Below are 20,930 nucleotides of genomic sequence, written 5' to 3'. Positions count from 1 at the left end.
GTCTCCAGGTTGCAAGATGTTGTCCCTGTGGAGTCAGCTACGGCACTCTATACCCTCCTTGACAACCTCAGCGCTCCTCGTTTCGCGAACTCCAGACTGCAGTTGCCTTGCATCGCATTCCCTGTCACAGAAGTCAAAAGGAGTGGCAGTCAACATCAGGGAACATGTTTCACTTATTATGTGAAGGCAGACGGGCTTCAAGACCTTGTGATCACCACAGAGGAAAGACTGATCCAATTCTCGCGGGCAAGGCCCATTCAGAAGTCATTCATGCTCGTCCGCCCGTGGAATCGTTATGACCCCGGGCTACTTGACTTTGAGGATGATATGTCCATCAAAACAATGTCTATGCCCTGGTCAATGTCAGATCGTTCACTGAGCGGCTCTCCTGACAATTATGAAGAAAGTGTTGATTCACAGTTGCCCTTACGAGCGTTACGATTGACGGTTCGTCTTGGGCAGGCTTTTGGCGCATTTTTGCTAGCGCAACAGCGTGGTGGGGAGTACAAGAGAATCGCTTCGGATCACAATATCATGGCACGGGTCAAGGACATAACTGCTGTTGATGACATGAACATCAGAACGCTAGAGATATTGTAGCTAGTGCACGGATTTCGAAGTCTGTATACGTATGACAATGACAACTATGATCGTATGAGACACCGAGGCGTTGTTTGGTGTTTGTTTGTCCCTGATGCTCCCAATACCATGATTTGTTTGTATCCTTGTCGCTCCCACCCGGGGCCCACAGGTCCCGCTCATTCATCATCGATTGATCATCCTTGCAAATGCTCATGTCAACTTTTCGCAATTAGCTCTGATGCGAGTTCGAGGACTGAAGGCCGCAAGATCCGTCGCAGGCTCTGACGTCAGTGGGAAGAATTTCGTTGACAATATTAGCACATATACGCACAGATACCCTTCCCTGCAAGCTGGGTTAACCGATCAGTACCCTCATGACTGGCAGAGGACGTCATTCTAGGAGCCGGCACGTTTGCAAATAGTCTGCTGACTGATCCAGGGCCCCATACAGTAGAGCTGGGGCTGGCTGCTTCTGCCTTTTTGGATTTTTTTTGTAAGCAGGGAGAGCAGCCCTCATACAGCCCTTCGGTGCTCTTTTACTAGCGCAGCACCGTGGGGTGGAGTACAAGAGGATCACACTGATATCGCACGAGTGGGGATAGGAATCGTGTTCATGGCACGATGAACGCTAGGACATCACATTGTAATCGCATGCATTTCGAAGATATCGAATCTAACACGTTTTCATTCATACCCAGCATGAATTGATATATGTACCATACTGCGTGCTAACTTACAACAGGAAAGCAAGCCACCATGACTGTGTCATTGAATCGTTGCTGAGGGCAACACCAACAAGACGTTGTCTACCCCCATCGCCCCAGTTCACTTATCATGCGCACGTCGATCATGGTGCGTCCTCGTCAATTGTCAGTGGGTTTACTCAGCTTCTATCCCTCCAGGAAGGTCATGCTCGTTCACCTTTAGAAATCCGCAGCAAGTGTGTGCATCGATGGCTGCGAGATCCTTTGCACCTTCTGACGTCAGGTTGTCGACAGTAGCACGTATGCTACCGAGCTCTTGGCATCTGAGGCCGAGTTACCCCATGGAGCAGAGGGCGCAGTGTCATCGAAGTATTTTTACTAGCATTCCTCAACATCCGATATTCTATTGCGCCGGTCATGGATACTCAATATGTGCCTGAGGACCAGGAAGGGCGCAGCTCATCAGTGGCAAATTCTCAAGTTGAGCCGGAATGTATTTGACTTGTCGGGTCAACGCTACTCCGGTTGAAATTATCTGCAAAACGTCAGTGTCTGGATCCAGCGACAATATGACGACCAGCAAGGCTATGGATTTCGGCCGCCGTCATCATTTTTCGCCCCAGGTAACAGAGGTGGACGCCCTTGAATACTTGCTAGGCGGAAATGCTACTTCTCATGCGACACAATGCAATACCAATACCTGATCCAGAATTTGAAAGCCAGGTCAGTGGTAAAGAAGGGGGAGCAACTCAAATCCCAATGGAGCGCCATTCGCCAACAGATAACACCAAAAATCGGGGAACCATGTAATTGTAAATAAAAGGCATCAACTCCGTCATGTGAACAGTAAGTTCATTTCCGCTATTAATCCGTCACCTCGAATTAAAGTTTGCGGTCCAACAAATCGTAGATATCATTTGTCGGTCAGAACGACTTCCTTTCTCAGAGAGGCCCGCTGACTGTACCGTACATTGTAAGACTAGACTTATTTTCTGTTGCTACACAATTTTATCGCCTTTCCAAAAATAAAAAACAAAGAAGTTGAATTTCCTCTAGATATCTATTGTGTCGTTAGTAAAAGCCGCCCACCTTCAAGCCGAAACAAAGTTCACCGCCGAAGAATGAAGCGTTACACATATGTACTTCTTGCCCCTGGTCGGTCGAGACTGCTAGGCACGCTGGAAGGCTTTTCGAATATCCTCTTCGCGAAGCTCGCAATGAAGCGGTCCGGTGAGTGGCCCGTGCCGTCATCATATGTTCCTTCCACGGATCCAAGCGGTACTTGCGTGGAACGACAAAGAGCACACCAAGAGATGGGATACAAAACTAATAATGGCCAGAGGTCGACGTCATGCGCGTATCAGGAATGATAACGATGCGTGTTTATTATCCACGTCCGTGCCGCAGCCATATGTTGGATAAGATAAGTCCCACTTGCCGCGTTTTCTGGATGTATTTCGCGAGCATGATTGGGGACGGGAGATTACTGGAGTCGGCAGTACTAGCCGCGCAGGTCCTTCATGATGCCTTTCTTTTTCCAATTGGGTGCTTCCCAGGTTCTCTCACTCCTAAACTCCGTAGCTGCACTTGATGTTGGAGGCGCGGAGGCGAAGTTCATTTGGGGTAGTCAGTCACTGTGGGTGAAGTACTGCAGTTGCTTTCCGAGGGCACAATGACAGGTGTTGTAGGGAAGCTGGTCGTTGCGTGAACCCCTGAAGGAAAGGTTGCACGCGTGCGCGAACAACTTCAGATAGAACGCATCATGGATGCCACGAGCTTGCGATGAGGCTTTCAGGGATCTTTCCACCCAATCACCTATCTATTCGTTCTCCACGTATAATATTCTGGAAGCACATATATTCATGTACAGTGGAATCAACCTATACATAGCATTCTATAGAGCTGTTATATGATGGATCGCTATCCTTGTGATTGAGATCATGCCCCGGAGATGAAGCATGGGTGGGGTAAGATATTAAGTTTCGTGATGTGGTAAGTACTTAGTAGTGCACGATGATGCTGCCCCACCTTGTTGTGAAATCAGGCCGCACCTAGACCTGGGGATGAACAACATAAAGTTAACTTCAGCGTGTAAATCTGCGATAGACGCTCGCCAGGGGGGCTAAACAATGCCCCCGTATGGTGTTGGCGAAAGAGGTCACCCTCGGTATAAAACGTGCGACCCGCCGATAGGTCGCTAGATCTCCTTAATTGACGATGGGAAGAGTGATGACCGTTCTGCTCATGGCATCACGTTCAGTTTACTTCGAAGAAAGTGTGAATTAGGAGAAGGACTCCAATACCTTGATCGGGGGGTACCAGGAGACGTGCTAATCGAAGGGCAGAGCAAACTCCGTAACGTGCGATCCCGTGTGCGTTTGTAAATACCTGTTATTAGTGCACACCAGCTTACTATAGCGATGATCGGGCTGCGCCGATGGCAGTTTGTCGAGGGAATGAGTCAATACCGCAGCCGCTGGATCCGCCAGGCACTGCGAAAGACTGCAGAGCATTGCAAGCGCTCCGGGCGATCTGTGCGCGGGTACGTAGTTAGTTTCTTACAGATCCTCCGAATCGATATCGGATCAGTGTGCCTGGGACCGAGTCAGAGCTGTGCAACAACGAGATCTCGTGTTTCAGCCTCGTTATATCTTCTTGACAACGCCGGATCGCGGAAGACGGGACCTTGACCAACGAATGGCACACCTTCGTCCCGCCACAAGCTCCACGATGAGATTGTGATAACTTTAAAAAACGCTTCAGAGAATGACAGCATGGCCTAGGGCGTGTTCGAAGAAGAGCCTGCTATCCACTATCCGAATCCGATAATCGATGGTCGGCAAGAAAGGAAACATATCGCAAGTCGAACGTGTGCGTGTGTACAGAGGATGATTGTCGTGTAATAATCAGTCGATTTTTGGCCTTTCGATACTTTATTCCGAAATTTGCGACAAACCTGTAAGGTCCGGCGTGTCAAGCATGTACCGAGAGACATCTTCCGACTTCCGATAACGGTGGATAGTCTCGTGAACAGCTCGTGAGATGGCTAGATGTGGGCAACTTTGCTTTGCTGCCATTTGGGAGTTTGGCCATTGTCTTGCTCCGTCCGAGGCCAGGAAGGATACCATCTACGGCCGCTGATGGTTGATGGTTATGGAAGAGCACAGCGAAGTGCGCCACCTGATCAAGCGAAACTACCCATGAATACATCAAGCGGAGTCATATGTGGGCCTGGATTGTGGGTATTTGCGCTGCGGCGTAACACAGGCGGGAATAAGCATCAGTCATACACATTGATGAGCGGGTGAATCCCGCCGTGGCGGGAACACGTGTTTCGCACACCAGAAATGTTATATGACCTGAAATGGGTAAAAGTGTGAGATATAAACGGTTCCGACTGATATTTTTGCCAATAGCTAGGCGGTATTGGCACAAAAAGGCTGTGAGTTCCTTCGGCAAGTTTCGTACGATAACCTTGGCTGTTCTTCTAGTCGAGTCATGCTTTGAAAGCCACCAGGACAAAGGGCGAAATACCCTAAGCCCTAACCCTAAATTAGAACTTGTCCATTGCATAATGGAAGCACAATTATTATTCATCCAAAATTTGTGATTTGTGATCCTGAAAGAAATATCCAGAACATGAGGAGGCTCTCTAGAAAATGTCATGGAACCTGCAGATGCACCTTGTAGATGAAATTAAGATTTTATGAAGACAGCGTGTTTAGTGATTATGGCTAGATGGCAGAAGAAATATGATTTGTTTGGCCGTAAGCCATGCGTGCAGTGCATTGTTTGGCTACTTTTGGTGACTTGCCGTCATTCTGAGATTTTTCACTTCATGCTATTTATCCACCACCAGGTCAAGCGATACCCCTTGTCAATAGCTTTCTAACTAGCAAACCTGGCAAGGGTTTTATCGTCTTGACCTCATGCTCACGCTTAGTCCTGGTTCAGTCTGCGATGTGTGCGCAGAAGAGTACGGTCCGCACTGTGTTCCTCACTCAATTCCTTGCGGTGAGCTCTCAATCTTTTGATGATGTGGGAATTTTTTTTAATTCGAGTCACAAATCTTTCTATCCCGCAGGTCATGTCCTCTGCTCTAGTTGCTGCCATAAAATCGTAGAAAAGACATTGCCTCGTCTTCAGCCCGTCTGTCCGTTCTGTCGGGATCATTTCACTAGCGAGGATGTGCGTTTGATCCGCATCGACTTCTCCGCAAGTGGATGGGCCACCAACCGGCGGCGAGGTGGCCTCACTGAGGCTCTTGACATTGCTGACCGCTCCGCGCCACGACGGGAAGATCGTTTTCCCTTCGTTGAGCCGGGCTCCTCGCGTACCCGCGCAGAAGCCCGTAGGCTGGAGGATAAAGTAGCCAAAGTAGCTGCTAAAAAATGCTCAGTGGAAGAGGTTTCGACTCTACACAACGAGCTACAAGATTGGTTGACTCATGACGAGAAATCTAACGACCAGGTAAATTTTTTCATTACTACTCGATGTTTGTCATCCGGCTGACTTTGCGTACAGTTGAACTCTTCTTTATCCTTGAGTGCTGCGCTGCTCAGGGCGATTTTGATGAATCATTTCGCTCATTCGGAAGCCACCAAATTGGCAAAGGGAGTCGAGGCCACCCTAAAAGGGAAGCTAGACGACGCAGAATCATCTGTCATCAAGCTAGAAGCCGATCTAAAGCAGTACGTAAATTTTTGATATATACGTTTTTGCTTTGCTGACTATTCTTCTAGACAAGTACGTTATAGTTTCAAGGATGTTTTACGCCGCTCATCTTGTCTTCTTTTGTTATAGCAAGCCCTTCACAACCAAAAAGTACAAGAATGCCAGGCTCTTCGAGCAGAGCTTAGCCGTTTCACTCTTAAGTCCGCTTCATCTCAAGCCACAACGTCACCTGTCCGTCCCAGCACCGCCGCTCCAACTGGATTAAGCGAGCGGCGTCAATCGGTTTCCTCATCCGCGGCATCTACGTACAACGTACCAGCTATGCCATCCATGCTTTCGCGCTTCGCGGCTACTCATTCTCGAAGTACCTCTGCATCTGTGTCAGGAGGGTCAAGACCGACGACCCCCGCACGGATGACGACACCATCGATTAGGTCTGAGACCCCAACCCAAGCGTCGATGCTGTCGGCGTCTCGGTTACGTGCTACGTCTCCAATCCCCCCTTCCAGACCGCGGACTATCTCAGTCTCCGCGTCGTCGCCCCAAAAAATAACTCGTTCGCACTCCGATGAGCAGGAGAGGGAACGAGAACGGATTCACGAACGTTGGATGCCGTCGCCGAATGTGGCATACAGCCCGCCGACTGGCAAAACTATCAACTATCCACCCTATTTTGGTTCGTCTGCAGCTCCAGGCCGTGCCCGCTCCTCGTTCTCAACAAACGCTGCTTAAAAATTTTCATTTCATTTTCATTTTCCTTTTTGGATTTGTCTTTGCTTGGTTTCAGTCTAGCGGTCCCAGGACTACTACTCTACTTGTCTCATATTGCTATCTGTCGCCTAGTTCTCGTATCCATCTGACTGGTCTCTTTCCATTTCTCTCGCATCTTTGTCATCTGCATCTCATCATTGGCGCTGCTCCTTAAAACTAATGCTTTATTTCTTTGTATCCTATCCAATTCGCTTTCTTGATAGCATTTGGCTTTGGCAGGATTTCTCAGCCATACCCGTTTCCGTTCGTGTTACTTATTTCCTTTGAACATTTCATCCTTAATTAAGGGGCGCGTTTTTATGTGCGTTTGATTGCACAGCATACACTCCCCGTAGCATTGCGTCGTTCCGCTTTCATTGTCATTAGCGTTCCTTGCTCTCGCTTATCCCTTTGTCCCGCTTCCATTCCATCTGCTCCTCATCGATTCCCCCTTGATTCCAGAACTTGTCCGTTGAACCTTCTCCGTATCCCCTTTCCCCCCTGCCATTCCCAGCCGTCGTGCTTTCAGATATACCGTCCGTCTCGCTATCGGTTAGTTGCTTCTTACGATAAGTTTGCGAATTTTAGTTTTCGCAGACTCCCTTACGGGTTTTGATGATTCTCAGTACTTACACAGTAGTAGTACATGATTTTTGTGACGTTTTACCTAGTACATTTGAATGACAACTTTAGCGTTCTCATTTACACTGCGGTCGTTGATTTGAGATTGGAATTGCATAATGTTCGATCGAAATGTGAAACTCAAAACGCTTCAACCGTTCCAACGTTCAGACGAGTTCTCCGCGGATAAGTCAAAGTGTTTCAAAGCAGTGTGCACGTAAACTTGGGGTTGTGCAAAGCCCCATAAGTCCATGGTTATAATCACATGCTCTGACTCGAGTCGCGGACGCCGCGTATCTTTGGGGTACCACAGCTTTCCATTTCTCCGTGAGCTAAACGCTTATCATCCTGCGAATTCCAGTCCGTTCACGACTTCCAACGCGCGGACATTTGTTTTCGAACAATATCAATATTCGAGTCCCTGAACTGTTGCAGCGTGTAAAACACGCTGCCTTCCGAAAGAGGTACAGCGCCGATGCAACGAGGCTACGAGGCTTGCGCATCATCGGCCTAACTGCGCATGGGCATAACACAAAGGGCCACAAATCCAGCTGAATTTCTCGTCGGATATTACGCGATAGATTTTTCGATGGTTAAGCGTGAACGTAAACTCAAAACGGAGAGGTTGCAACGTTGCAAACGCATGCGTAGGGTAGGCGAACCTTGCAAGTTACGGACTTGGCGTTATCATGCCATGTTCTCCGCCGCGTATCGTATCGTATGTGCTTGGATTCGGTTTGTGACGTGAGGCCCTGAAACGCGATTTGTGGATGGTGCGGATGACTCGGATAGGGGACACGTAAATTGACTGATTGGTGTTTGGTTCCTTTGGCTTTTCCTTTTGCAAGGCTTGTCGATCGACGATCGACCTGATTGTAATTGGGCCCACGGTGCTGATGAGCATAGGAGGTGTTGAGGGAGAGTGTGCTCTGGCGAAGCGTTCTTGGAACCCTAATACGAGGAAACAACTATCTTCTTTCGATAGGCTGACCAATATCGTGCGTGAGTCTGCTTCTATCTCTTGTTGTGTGTCGAATATATATTTGGCCGTGCTCGATTAGGACATCAAGTCGCCGTGCTCGTCGTATCGCAATCACTGCCAGCAGATATCAGAGCCGAATCGTCCAGTATATCATTCCATAGCTTATTGATACATAGACTACATATTCACTCGAATACTATACAGTAAAAACGTTCAAAGTTAAGGGTGGCCAGCAGGGGCCTGACAAGACAGATTAAAGGCAGCACACAAAACAAGTCGAACGATACTTACGCTGCTCAAGCCCAACGCAGATGCAATCTTGCTGTATTCCGCGCTCGTGGGGGTCACGGTGCCCGCGCAAACTGTGTATTATCAGTCAGCACATCCGATCGAGGAACGGCAGCGTCTTGACGTACTCTGGGATATGCGGCCTTGGTCACTCTGGGTTGCGATAGCGAGTTGCTGTGCGTTCATGCCTGATCGAGGGTCATGATATTCTGTAACGATCGAGTATGTACAACATGCGCACCCTTGTTAGCGAGAGCGCTGGCGAAGGCATTACAGACGGGCATGGTGAATGAGTAGAGGTGGATGTAGGATGATTAGATGCAAGTTGGAGGATAAGAGTCCCTGAGCTGTTTGATTGGTTTATATATGTCACAGTGACAGCTTGACAGGTCAAATGATCAATTCATCATCGCTGTCATCATCATGGTCCGTAAATAGGACCCCATATTAGGGATCTGCAGCCAGGTGACTGGGTGTCCCTGCCGAGAAGAGTATCTGATAAGGCTTCTATATGTGTAGAATTTCGAGTCGATGTGTACTGCTGAAGAAGCGTCTGCTGTTCCACTCACAACAGCGAACGTGATACTAATAGGAGATATTTCATGATATCATTCTGCTAGCCGTAGTATTAAGCAGGGTCCGACCACACGTAAAATTAACGCTGCCTATCGATCGCCATGTTTCTATTAACACGCAGACAGCCTCGCGTGCGAGTCGTAATAGGAGCGCCCAGTAGTGCACGAATATTGAGATCATAGCACATACTACGCATTGATGAATACTAGTGGCCATTGACTTCTATCTTCTCATCTTCCAAACTTCGCTGTGAATTTGGAGGAAGCTTGATAGTCGTGCGTGTGAGTCTGAATTATGACAATTTTGAGGTGAATGGCATGGAGGAGTTTTCAAGCAACTTGATTGTATTTTGTACACGATCCGTGCGTGCAAATTAATTTGAATTTCGCGTACTGTTATTATTTGTTCATGTTTGCTCAGTTCCCCATAGCCCGCTAAACCTTACTTCAGATCCCTCAACTCCAAGGCCCGTATCGCTGAATATACCTCAAGCCCGTCAAAATGGTGCGTATATCGTTCCGTACACCGTCCTGTGATGTTTTATGCCATCAATTTGAGCACCGTTTCGCATTTTTGGCCTGTCATCGAGATGGATTGCAAACTGACTTTTGGATGCACAGGCCCCGAAAAAAACCAAGGTCGCCAAAGAAGAAAACACCGTTTCGCTCGGTCCTCAGGTTGCTGAAGGAGAGCTCGTCTTCGGTGTTGCACACATCTACGCCTCTTTCAACGACACCTTCGTCCATGTCACCGATCTTTCTGGCAAGGAGACCATCTCCCGTGTCACTGGTACGCGCGACTCGCTATCTTGGTATAGATCTTTAGCTACATGATGATCATGAACAGGTGGAATGAAAGTGAAGGCTGATCGTGACGAGTCATCCCCGTACGCCGCTATGTTGGCTGCTCAAGATGTTGCCACGCGCTGCCGCGAGGTCGGCATTACTGCCCTCCACATCAAGCTCCGTGCAACCGGTGGTACTGGCACAAAGACCCCCGGTCCCGGTGCACAGAGCGCCCTCCGTGCGCTTGCTCGCGCAGGCATGCGCATCGGGCGTATCGAGGACGTTACCCCTGTCCCTACCGACTCCACCAGGCGCAAGGTACGCGCTCTCCCGTTTCAAGAAAACATTGTTATTAATTTTAATTTTCTGACAGGGTGGTCGTCGTGGTCGTCGTCTGTGATCTCCATCTTCATGTTATTCCTATGAGATTTCCGAAGAGCCAAAAATTGCTATGCATGTAATTGGAGTTACAAATGATATGTCGCCGTTCGACGCGCATCAGGTTTTTTGCCTGCCCCGCGGTCGTTCACCTGTTTGTGTCTCTAGTATTGTGCTGTCAACATCTTTTGTGCTTCGTATCGACGCGTGAGCGCTGAGCGTGAAAATCATGTGAAAGTTGATCAGGTTTTTGAGCTTCCGCTTTATGTAATGTTTTTTTCTTCCTGCACGCACCACCAGCATAACGCAACATACGCTGTACATCCTCAGCCTGAAGTTATCGAATGCGAGGAGCAGCCAGCAACGGAACTCATGATTGTGTATAGATTTCTGCGGACTGCACCATGTCTGCGTTCTATTCCGAGGTCTGCCACGTCACAGGAGGCGGGAACGGGACGGACCGGAGATCATGTACGTTTCCAAATCCACGTTCATCCACGTAGCAAACTTATCATCATGAGTCCTTCAGTACTGCGACTCATTGTCGACATTGCGGTACTATGCTCTCCCTAATCATTTCCTTTTTCACAACTTGAACCGTTTAAACAACCGGTGTCGCAGCAGCGACGATATCATATCCTCATAGGACCTCGTATCCTCGTAGGATATCATATCCTCGTAAGATATACCACTGGGCAAAATCATCTCTTTTAAAGAACCCATATCCAGCACCCTGCGCACTTCCTCCTCAACCCCAGCAGCTCTTCATCGCTTTTCCCGTGAACCGCAACAGCTCGCAAGCAGACTTGTTTCGCCACACCTCCGCCGCTCTTGCAGCTAGCGAGGTCATCGGTGTATTCCCAGAATGAACGTCGTACACAGAGCCTGGAATCGTGCAAGTGAAGGACGGTGCGGCTGAGTACGTGAAAGCCATGGATTTGTTCGGGAAGGAAGGTAAGGAGTTGGTCATTGTCCCTGCAGCGATAGTTTGTACAGACAAGTCAAAGTATCAGAGCAGAGTAGGTTTTCCAAACAGTGGGCTGTAGGTCTGTGTCGGGTACTTACCTCGGTTTATCGTTGAGTAGGACATTTGAACAGGACCTGCAACCGCTCAGATGCGGCAAACTAATAATGGTGGGCGAATGTGCAGCAAGACTGGATTGAGACTCGGAGTACGCATTTTATGGTCAGAGAGATGGCTGTTGCGATTGATTCGCCGCTCAAGTACTTGACTGTGAATGCTCCTGACTGGTGCGTGTCCTCTTATCATGGACACTAACTGTTCCGTCATTTTGCATGATTCAGGAAAACACTTCGTGCGGCTTGTAAAGGGAGAACGGTGTTTTGGAAGAACGAGGATCGCATCCCGCTTGTCAGATTTGTCGACATCTCTCAAAGGTGAGTTTGATATATCTTGTAGCTCTTGGTCCCCCGAAGTTTCGACGATTGTGAGGTTTGTCGACTCATTGTTGCCAAGAAATGATGAAATGGAAATACGGAAGGTCATTTTGAATAGATACATTGCGCTCCTGCACTGCGCCGGCACTTCTCATTCAGAATTGGAAGTCCTCTACCCATCCGTCGATCTAAATGAAGACTCTCCTATGAGCCCTCCTTTAGCCATCTCGTATCCGCACTAGTGTGACACTCCTGTTTCAACTGTGCGCCACCATGTTCCATCCTCATGCCCTTCTCTTCTTCCTAGCACTTGTGGCTCACGTTCCAGGGAGGGTACTTGTTCGCTCCACGGATGCTGACGATACCACACGAGGAAGAGACCAAGGCTCAGTTCAAGGCTATATTTGGCGGTCTAGCATTAGCCTTATTTTACGGCCTGCTCACACGAGCATGTGTGAAGCTCGCCGTGAACTTTCCCTATTCACAAGAGAGGTGTTGCTATTTTCATCCACAAGATTTCACGATCATCGACGCTGTGCGACTGCCTCGCTGGAAGATAGGGGTCATTGAAGAGAGCGCTCGGTATTCTCGCCATGATAGTTGGGTCGACTCGTTTCCTTTGGAAGTGGCAAAATGCCCTTGTGTATTGCAAGTGATCAAGGCATGTAATTATTTATGATGCTCATTTTGCGAATAGTGAACTATAGGCAGTAGGTGATCTGGGTTGAGACCGCATCCATGAATCTATGTAGTAACATCCATATAGATGGAAACGTTTTCTGACTGCCTTTAGGGTTTTCACGGGCTCCTTGCTTCCTCCATATTTTGATCTACCAGCTGATCAACTTCTAGCGTATTCAACTCTGCCTCTTCCAGTAGAGAATCCGTATATCAAGCGACACGTCGCTGAAGACCCTCCCTACCGTGCACTTAAGAGTCATCGGATGGATGGACGCCGGTGTGAAGCTAAACAAGCTGATGTTCGTGTATTCTGATATGTGGATACGTGAGCGTCTCGTACATTTCTTGATTGTCTAATGTATTTACCTTTAAGAGGCCTGGTCGCTCGAAATTTTGAAAGCATGTCATTAAGAACAAATCAATCTCATCCAAGCGCGACCCAGCCACACAACTCCATCCTCTGACTGATCTCCGTGGGCATCCGCAACACCATCTCCTTATGCAGTTCATTGGCCCTACAGCTCTCTGAACAAAGCACAAACCTCCCAAGCCCTCCCTCCCGTCCTGCGAAGATGCATACCGTCGGCGGTCGCTCAGCACGGAAATAGTACATGGTTGATGAATATGTGTCGATGAGCGTGAACATATGTCCCGCTCCACTCTTCGCTTGTTCCTTTGCATCCTCATATTGCTCGTCTGAGCCTATCCGTCTCGAGAATTGTTCCGGTTTTGAGAACAGTGAACCGCTCGGAGTGAAATACATCCTTGGGAAGTGTGCAATGGTACCCCCGTATAAGTGACTCTCTACCGTTTCTCTATCAACCACTCCTTTGACACCGATCAACCACGGTTGTTTGTTGATTATACGCCCAGATTTGCTGTAGAGAAACATTTGAGGGGAAAAAAACAGGAGGAGGAGTCCGATGCCAATGAGTACGAAGCCTGCTATTTTGCTGGTATTCGGTATAACCCCTAAACCAATGACAATGAATGGCCAGGAGAAATACGGTATGGAACCGACAATCTTCCTCCTCAACGAAAATGTGGTCGCAAATGGGACCTCCGGGAAGTCCTTCCATCTGATGGCTGCCGCCCGACAGCCATCCAAAACGAGAGCTCCGTTCTCTGTTACACCAGCGACTTGGATCTCCGGAAGAATATCCCAGAGATTTGCGTCGTAGATATCATTGTCAGCGTACCAGCACGCCCCTGGTGTGGTGGTTGAGGGAAACATGGACACCATGCGATCAGCGATGCGGTCGTTATCGTTGGCCATCGACAACCTCGCGAGTGCGCGTAACTCATCCTCATCGTGGTTCGGCTGGATACGGTGCTCAAAAAAGCCCATGAGCGCATAAACGTGCTCGGCTTTGTGTGGCTTATACCCCTCGCTGCTGACAGACCCCCCACCTACCATGCCCGACTTTGGTGGTAGTGGAGGAGGGCCAGAAAGTGTTGGAAAACCTGCCATAGCGCGCCTCCATATAGCTTTTTTCAAGAGTGTTAAGCGCTCCAGCCTCTCAAGCGGATCCTTCCCACCGGCGTATGCATTGACAATTGCTTGTTCATCTTCGGAGTTCGTATAAGCCAGGTTAGCCAGCTGAAACAGCGACAATGACTCGACCTCTTCCCGATCCCGGAACTTGTAACAAAGCCGAGAGCTCAGGAGGGCTTCTGGAAAAGTCCATACCCGTCCGCCCCAGCTCCTCCAGCACTCATTCTCTCCAGAGTCAGCTCTTCCGAGCATGATCAAAGTCGTCTCCGCTCTACGGTAGACGTCTGACATGCAGTAAACATCTAGATTCTCCTCTGATGGAGTCTCCCCTAGACACTCCAAGTCGAGCCAGTAGGCATCGAATTGCTGTCCGAGCACTGCCGCACGAACCTCATCTGTAAACTGTGCCTTTTCTTTCTTCTCACCCGAGCCTCGAGAGTAGACGTCGGTGGCGCGGTAAGAGATAGCGACGTATTTAGTGTGGATGATGATATCGCGATCTACGCATCGAACCCACTCACTCTGGTTTGGGCTGCGGATCATGAGAATTCGAGGGTAACAGGTATGCGTACGAGTATTCATATCAGCTTCCTCTTTAACGCGCGATGAATGCTCCATGCGAGAACGAGCTGCCCATAGCTGACCCTGAAACTGGCGAAGATACGGTTTGTAGTATCCTGCGTTATACGGCGATTCAGTATCATCTTCAGAATCATCACTAGCGTTGAGATAAAGTGCCACGAGAAACCAGATGATTGGCCACAATAGCTTCAGTGCAAACCACACTGATTTTCCGATCCATTCGAAAATAATCCATCCTTTGAAGGGGGAATGGGTTAGCAGCCATATGGCGAGCTTGCTGGTATCGTTGGCGTGATCCTTGAGGGGAACTTCGAATTTGCCAGAGGGTGTGACGGCTTGCACGATGAGCCTTCGGCAGATGCCAGTGGTAGGGCTGATGTATCTCTGCTCTTGACCGTGCGTCGTCAATATTCCTATATCATTGGAGCAAGTGATGTCTGAGTCATGATTCGTGAGTGGGATCCAGTGCATCGTAACTGTTCCTGTGAAAGCGTTGGTGTAATGATGAGTGCGAAGACTACAGGACCTTCGAGCTGTGAACTAGACTCACAGGGAGGAGGGTATCACAAGCAGGGTGTTCTTCTCATAGCGATGCCTTTATATATTTCAGGTACTGTAACTCTGTGGATGTGTAAGTCGCGCATGACATACACCGCCATGGCAGTTGCAGAGTTAGAAATCTCGTCTAACTGAACCTTAAGATCCAGAATGAGATACCGCCCAGCGGCGTCTTCTTGAAATGCCTATAATGATGTCGGAGTCACATAGCTCTGAGAGACCTAGTTCAAACATTCTTGACATATTTCCATTATGTACAGCGAGGTGACAGGGATAGTTTGGTTGCAGCAGAAGACAATGAGAATATCTGTACATGAGCAAACACGAGCAGGAAGGTGGCACAACAGCGAAAAAATAGTTGTCAATCTTGTGGCATTTTTTTTGATATCTATAACATACCTACACTAAGAGTGTTGTTGGCCGTCCTGCCATTGCCGTGACAGAATTTAGAAAAACCTGGCAGTTGCAAAAGGTCTAAGGCAGAATTTGACAGAATTTGATTAGCAACTGACGCGTCACGGTTGTACCATCTACTTCAGGAATATTCGATGGGCGCAATCTTATGCCTCAATATTCAATATCAAATAGGCGCGGCTGTTCTTCTCGTCTCATTGTAGATGCACAAAGATCAGTTTGGAATAATAAGATCCTGTTGCCTACCGATGGTGACTAACCTATCACTGTCAGAGTTTGAACTCGTCGAAAATTTGTCGTTGAACATTGTATCCCTGTTTGGTAGTCTCAGTCGAACAGCATTGAGTGAGGGACTCAGCCCTACTGACTCAGGGTGCTGGGCCCAGACCGGGCGGAGCCTAGTGGAACATGCACATAAGTTGCGTCCGCAGTATCAAATATTTCATCCTCACAAACTATGACAGCGTCAATCAGTGCATCAGCACTTCAGCGGTGATGCGAACTTCTAGAAATGAAAGATAGCCTATTCCGAAATAATGTTCGACAAATAGTGTATATAACGACCCAAAAGGACTACACGAGTTGGCAAGAGAGTACTGACAGTACGAACAAATACTCACCTCAGCGATGATGTTAGGACGACGTTGGAGTGGAAATGCCGAAGGCGGGGCCGCCATGATAGGTGACTATGCGAATCTGTGGCTGAGTGTTGATACTGTATAGTACACACATAGCACTCCCAGTCATTATACGCTCATTAGCATAGCCCCGCCACAGGTCCACTCAAAACACCTTGACCTATATTTATGCATTAGTACATATATGCACCTCAGGCCTCAGTCATGATGCGCTCGCTGGCATAGCCTCACTACACCTAGCTTCATGTATAGTACATACCAGGGTTCCGTTCACCTTCGAATGTTATTTCTTCTCTTGAAAATAGGCTTCGAACGTCTCAGCGATGTCATATTCTTGAAAGCCTGGTGGATAGCTGTCCGTTTGTGAACGAATCTGTGCGCAGGTCAAGCACGACTTTTTCAAGCGGCGTCAGCGCTTGACAACCGTTGAATGTCCAGGTCGAAGGAGAAACTGTTTGCGATTTTGGTCTAGCTTGACTCGGAACGTGCTGGATTGAGAGATAGCTTGTGATGCGAGGCAGGCAATGTATCTCTCCGGTATGAGGAAACTGAACCCCCACAAATTGCGTAGTGAGGAGAGAAATGAACTATCGCAATGCTGTGGAGCTCAGAAGGTATGCGTTGGAAAAAGTAGAGCACAATTGCAAAAGGAGGAGTCTATAGATAGACTCCCGGAGACGCGAAGAATGCACCGGATCTGTATTATGTGGCCAAATTAAAGTTTTCATTTCATTTCTGGAACGTTCAGCGCTCAGCGATGATGCGCCCACTGGCATAGCCTCGCTGCAGCACCTTGGCCTAGGTTTACTCCATAGACGAACAATGCAGGCGGACTGATAGTGATAGCGAATGTTTTATTTGGAGTTGGAGTTACGCTGGGCAATAGGCTATGTGCTGTCTTGTTGGTAGGTTATATCCTGACTGGTGAACATAGGCTCGTGATCACTGATTTACTACCAAACCATGGGATTCTTTCGCAGGGAGGAGATAGTCGTCTGAATCTGATCTTCGGACAAAGATGGAAGGGTACGTGGAGGAGTGGCGTAAGAAGTAATATAGGCCAGAAGACAGCTGTTGAACTCGGAAGGTTGTCTGACCCAGTCGAGGACGGAGATGTCCCCCGACCGAGCTACGATCTCCTGCAAGAGTCGCCCGAGCGCGTTCTGCTTCTTCTCGCCAGAAATGACAGGTAGGTGGACACCGAAGATACCAAACAGTGAGTATGCGACGTCTTCTTGCAATGTGGTGACGCGAGATTACGTTCACTGAAATATCTTTCGAGCGTCGCTCATCCCAGGACGAAAGGAGTTCAGGGCCCGTGCATCTATTCCTGTTGCATCCTCTAACTCCTGCATGATTACGGGGGACTCTTTGTGGTTGGGAGAGCGATCGTCCAGATATAATGACCAATCCTTTTGATAGAAGATAACAACTTTCGAAGCGACGAATTCTTGAAAGGTCCATCCTCGCTAGTTTCAAACAGTGCACCGGGTTGGGAGGGACATCGCAGAGGTAGACGATGGTAAGCGCTGAATGACGATACCAGACGAACATAGAGTTAACCGATTCTTGAAGCTCGGTGTTGCTCTTGTCGATGCAGCACGTGTCCATCCAAGCCCAGCGATATCCAGCATCACAAGCGACATTGCGGAACGACTACAGTTTCACGATCCCAGCAAAACCCAGCAAGTGCCTTCAACTCATGCACATCTTTATCTTGAATGTCGTGCAGTAGCGCCTCCATCTCCTCCCACCTGTGTGATAACAGGACGCAACGGAAGTACGTTGCCCTACATCTTTGATGCGCTCTGCTTGGAGATTCGAATCCGTCGTTGGAAATGAGACAAGCTCGTTGTACTCTGGACTCATTTTGAAGGCGTTTATTTGTGCCACTCTATCGCACAAAAGACCCGTGAAGGTATTCAGTAGACGTAGCGGGGGATATTCGAGTTCAATCCGAACAATTCTTTGAATGGCGTCTTCTGCTTCCGGTGAAGAGACATACTGCTGACGCAGATCTACAGAACGAGATAGGCATTTCGGGATCATACAGAAGTTTCCCATGGCTTACCTTGTATCTGAGCTTCGGGAGAATCATCCAACTTGGACAACATGATTTTGAAGGCCTCAATAGCTTCGTCGTAACGTTGCGCGCAGCAGCGCTATATGTATCAACTCATGTGAGACAAAGGATTGAGTTCGATGACCTATGCATCACCGAAGGCAACACGGGCTATGGAAACATAGATGCCATCGCACCTTTCGCGCATCGGAGAAGTGCTTCTGTCCATAGCATTTTTGCCAACCTTGCCTTGCTGCGCTTTACAAAGATGGCATCGGATGCAAATGTCAAGTCGATCACTGCCGAGTAGAGGGCAATCGCCCTGTCATAATCGTTTGCAGCCAGCGAAGGCAGTATCTCCATTGGCAAGACAGAGCGCGCTGTATTCTTCCGTGAAAGCTGAGTGAAATGTAGGTGAGGATTGTAGCCTGGGCGATATTATGAACTCCAGACTTACCATTGGACCACTCAAGGTATTCGGCCTTGGTATTTTCATCACTCGAAATCATGATATACTAGTATGATCTCACGGCATCTGGAAGTTTACATGCCCGAAGGAGTGCATCACAACGTTTATGGTGTGCAGTGAGCCACAACGATTTAAGATCCCAACCGAAGAGCTGAACAAGAGACCTGGTTATGAAAAGTTGATGAAAAGCGTATCGAATACGTATCGATGTACATCACTACGTGTAACTTTGGAAATAATCACGTGATCGCATAAGTTTCAACACCACCCATGTTGTGATGATCAGGTGAAATACATCTGTGCCAATCGACCTTGTCTCGCAAAGCAATGATCGATGTATCTTAAGCTTGTCCGACGGACAAGCCGCGTACACTGCCAATTTCTACTTCGAGAAGCAAGTCATGCGCTACCTGCATTCGCAACGTGCCACTGCCAACTAGTGCATCTGCAAGAGCGTATGCCAGCTCACCCTTCACGACGCGATTCTCTCGATGACGAAATTTGATGAGGCAGATACAAAAGCTTGGTCGTGAGGGCCGGTGTCCGGTGTCCGGTAATTGCTGAAGTTCTGGCTAGGTTTTCGTTTTTCTTCTTGCCAATACCCATGGTGAATTTTACTATCCTCGCAGGAGGATACACCTCCTTCATCGCCTCGTATATGTTCAATAGCGAGACGAACGATTTGACATACTTAAACCAGTACATCACTGGCGGCAATCCAACTTGGATAATCTCGCACCCTACGAACAAAAGTGTTCTTTAGTACGTGTCCTCCTCTTGTGTTAGTCACTATGCGCGTGTTCACTGATGGCTTTGATTGATCATGTAGTGCAGTCAATGAGAATGAACCTACAGGCGCACTACAATCATTCGCGGTCGGGCCTGAAGGAGCACTCACCCTCGTCGAAACTGCATACTCTGGAGGAAGTGGCCCGCCGTATTGTAGCGGTCTCTCCACGGGTCAGGTAGCCATTGTCAACGTACGCCACAATTTTTTCTTTTTCTTTTTTAAGTCGATGCTGAATTTATAACAGTACGGCTCCGGAACTGCGCGTGTGATCCCCACAACAGATCCGCTGCATTTCTCCGCCGATGATAGCACCATTGTGACATTTCCTGTCCCAACCGCTGGAACGCAGGGCGTGTCCGAACCACACATGGTATACCAATACAGCGAGGAGCTCTTGATCCCTGACAAGGTACTTTTTGGGACCTTTCATCTGTGATTTGTGGCCTTTTTACTCACCACGAGCGGCTGTTTAAAGGGCAACGACAAAATCTGGCGTCTCGGCCAGAACGGGTCACCAGGTGATTTCTCAGTACACGGTCAAATCGCGCAGCCGATCGGTAGCGGCCCACGGCACATCCAGATCTACGGTAAGCACATCTTCTTTCACATTCTCTCTCACTAAGCCAGCATACAGAGAACCAGCTCTACACAATCCATGAGCTCGCAAGTACCTTGACACTCCAAGACTTCCCGGCATACCCCAACTTCTCCACTCCCATAATCTCCAACGTTTCCACTGTCCCAAATTATCAACCCGCAGGCTCCAGCTTCGCAGCTGCCGAAGTCCTTATCCCACTTCCAACAGCCGAGTTCCCGACCCCTTACATCTATACCTCGAACCGCAACACTGGTGTACAGGACCCACGTGGGGATACGATCGCCATTTTCGAGAAAGTGGATAACCAGTTGGTACTAAGGAACCAGGTATACACGGGCCTGAACCAGATTCGCGGTATGATGCATGGGCAGCAAGCCGGCGAGGGAGGTGATGCATATATTGTGGCCGCCGGGTTTGCGGGTACTGCAGGCGTCAAGGTGTACAAACGAACGGAGGGAGGAGCGAACTTGGAGGAGGTTGCAGTGAATACAGAGCTTCCGACGCGGACGAGCTTCGTATGGTTGAAACAATAGAGGATAAGATACACTCGGTATTAATGCAGACAGTCTGCTGTCTAATCGAGGTGCGATGCAAACGCAAGTAACAATGACCTGAATGTGGAGAGAAAAGGCTCTTCGTGAGTACTAATACATAAATTGATGATACCTTAGAGAAGAGATAAGTACGACGTTGGTTTAGCGCTTGTATGTTATAGCGCTGCAGTGAATCTATCCGAAGAGAGGACGAACGACTACTACGTATTTTCATTCGTCAATGGTCTGCCTATCCATCCTGTCAGGGCCACTTAAACACTTCATAAGCACTGAATTTTGGTGCTATATATTGAGTTGAAGTGCATTCAACGCCCTCAGGCAATTCAGACACTCGACTATCATTCATCGCAA

At 48.5% G+C, this 20,930-nt stretch overlaps 5 protein-coding genes across 5 annotated transcripts; 3 read left to right on the top strand and 2 right to left on the bottom strand.

The window, feature by feature from the left end:
- Positions 1-5,215: 5,215 nt before the first annotated feature.
- F5147DRAFT_584322 (uncharacterized protein) lies at positions 5,216-6,692 on the top strand (the record flags this gene model as incomplete). Its single annotated transcript, XM_041431785.1, has 4 exons — positions 5,216-5,300; positions 5,371-5,756; positions 5,811-5,981; positions 6,090-6,692. 4 exons carry the CDS (start codon positions 5,216-5,218, stop codon positions 6,690-6,692), a joined length of 1,245 nt encoding a protein of 414 aa, XP_041288037.1.
- Positions 6,693-8,440: 1,748 nt separating this feature from the next.
- F5147DRAFT_717601 (uncharacterized protein) lies at positions 8,441-9,019 on the bottom strand. The gene is made up of 4 exons (XM_041438659.1): positions 8,843-9,019; positions 8,730-8,789; positions 8,605-8,675; positions 8,441-8,553 (listed from the first exon to the last, which is right to left on the bottom strand). Exons 1-4 carry the CDS (start codon positions 8,883-8,885, stop codon positions 8,533-8,535), a joined length of 195 nt encoding a protein of 64 aa, XP_041288036.1. The 5' UTR covers positions 8,886-9,019; the 3' UTR covers positions 8,441-8,532.
- Positions 9,020-9,523: 504 nt separating this feature from the next.
- Positions 9,524-10,540, top strand: F5147DRAFT_717594 (ribosomal protein S11-domain-containing protein). The gene is made up of 4 exons (XM_041438658.1): positions 9,524-9,681; positions 9,798-9,966; positions 10,024-10,280; positions 10,336-10,540. Exons 1-4 carry the CDS (start codon positions 9,679-9,681, stop codon positions 10,360-10,362), a joined length of 456 nt encoding a protein of 151 aa, XP_041288035.1. The 5' UTR covers positions 9,524-9,678; the 3' UTR covers positions 10,363-10,540.
- A 1,865-nt stretch (positions 10,541-12,405) lies between these two features.
- F5147DRAFT_818803 (uncharacterized protein) lies at positions 12,406-14,967 on the bottom strand (the record flags this gene model as incomplete). The annotated part of the gene is made up of 1 exon (XM_041443621.1): positions 12,406-14,967. The coding sequence occupies one exon, from the start codon at positions 14,965-14,967 to the stop codon at positions 12,844-12,846; it is 2,124 nt and encodes a 707-aa protein (XP_041288034.1). The 3' UTR covers positions 12,406-12,843.
- Positions 14,968-18,905: 3,938 nt separating this feature from the next.
- Positions 18,906-20,778, top strand: F5147DRAFT_717576 (Lactonase, 7-bladed beta-propeller-domain-containing protein). Its single transcript, XM_041438657.1, has 5 exons — positions 18,906-19,399; positions 19,467-19,617; positions 19,672-19,836; positions 19,903-20,014; positions 20,062-20,778. Exons 1-5 carry the CDS (start codon positions 19,242-19,244, stop codon positions 20,556-20,558), a joined length of 1,083 nt encoding a protein of 360 aa, XP_041288033.1. The 5' UTR covers positions 18,906-19,241; the 3' UTR covers positions 20,559-20,778.
- The last annotated feature ends 152 nt before the right edge of the window (positions 20,779-20,930 follow it).

This window comes from Suillus discolor, assembly GCF_016758755.1.
Source record: "Suillus discolor strain FC423 chromosome Unknown F5147scaffold_72, whole genome shotgun sequence".
Taxonomy (NCBI): Eukaryota; Fungi; Basidiomycota; class Agaricomycetes; order Boletales; family Suillaceae; genus Suillus; species Suillus discolor.
Note: the sequence above shows the minus strand (reverse complement) of the source record. Positions and strands in the feature narration are given on the sequence as shown.

What these genes read in the sequence shown, in the direction of transcription:
- F5147DRAFT_717601 (XM_041438659.1), bottom strand. Translation starts at nt 8,885, where the DNA reads ATGCCCGTCTGTAATGCCTTCGCCAGCGCTCTCGCTAACAAGG. An exon ending in CAGCGCTCTCGCTAACAAGG is followed by an intron (nt 8,790 to 8,842) that starts GTGCGCATGTTG and finishes ACCCTCGATCAG; the next exon opens with GCATGAACGCACAGCAACTC. An exon ending in CCAAGGCCGCATATCCCAGA is followed by an intron (nt 8,676 to 8,729) that starts GTACGTCAAGAC and finishes GATAATACACAG; the next exon opens with TTTGCGCGGGCACCGTGACC.
- F5147DRAFT_717594 (XM_041438658.1), top strand. An exon ending in GACCATCTCCCGTGTCACTG is followed by an intron (nt 9,967 to 10,023) that starts GTACGCGCGACT and finishes GATCATGAACAG; the next exon opens with GTGGAATGAAAGTGAAGGCT. An exon ending in CCGACTCCACCAGGCGCAAG is followed by an intron (nt 10,281 to 10,335) that starts GTACGCGCTCTC and finishes ATTTTCTGACAG; the next exon opens with GGTGGTCGTCGTGGTCGTCG.
- F5147DRAFT_717576 (XM_041438657.1), top strand. Translation starts at nt 19,242, where the DNA reads ATGGTGAATTTTACTATCCTCGCAGGAGGATACACCTCCTTCATCGCC. An exon ending in ACGAACAAAAGTGTTCTTTA is followed by an intron (nt 19,400 to 19,466) that starts GTACGTGTCCTC and finishes TTGATCATGTAG; the next exon opens with TGCAGTCAATGAGAATGAAC. An exon ending in AGCTCTTGATCCCTGACAAG is followed by an intron (nt 19,837 to 19,902) that starts GTACTTTTTGGG and finishes GGCTGTTTAAAG; the next exon opens with GGCAACGACAAAATCTGGCG.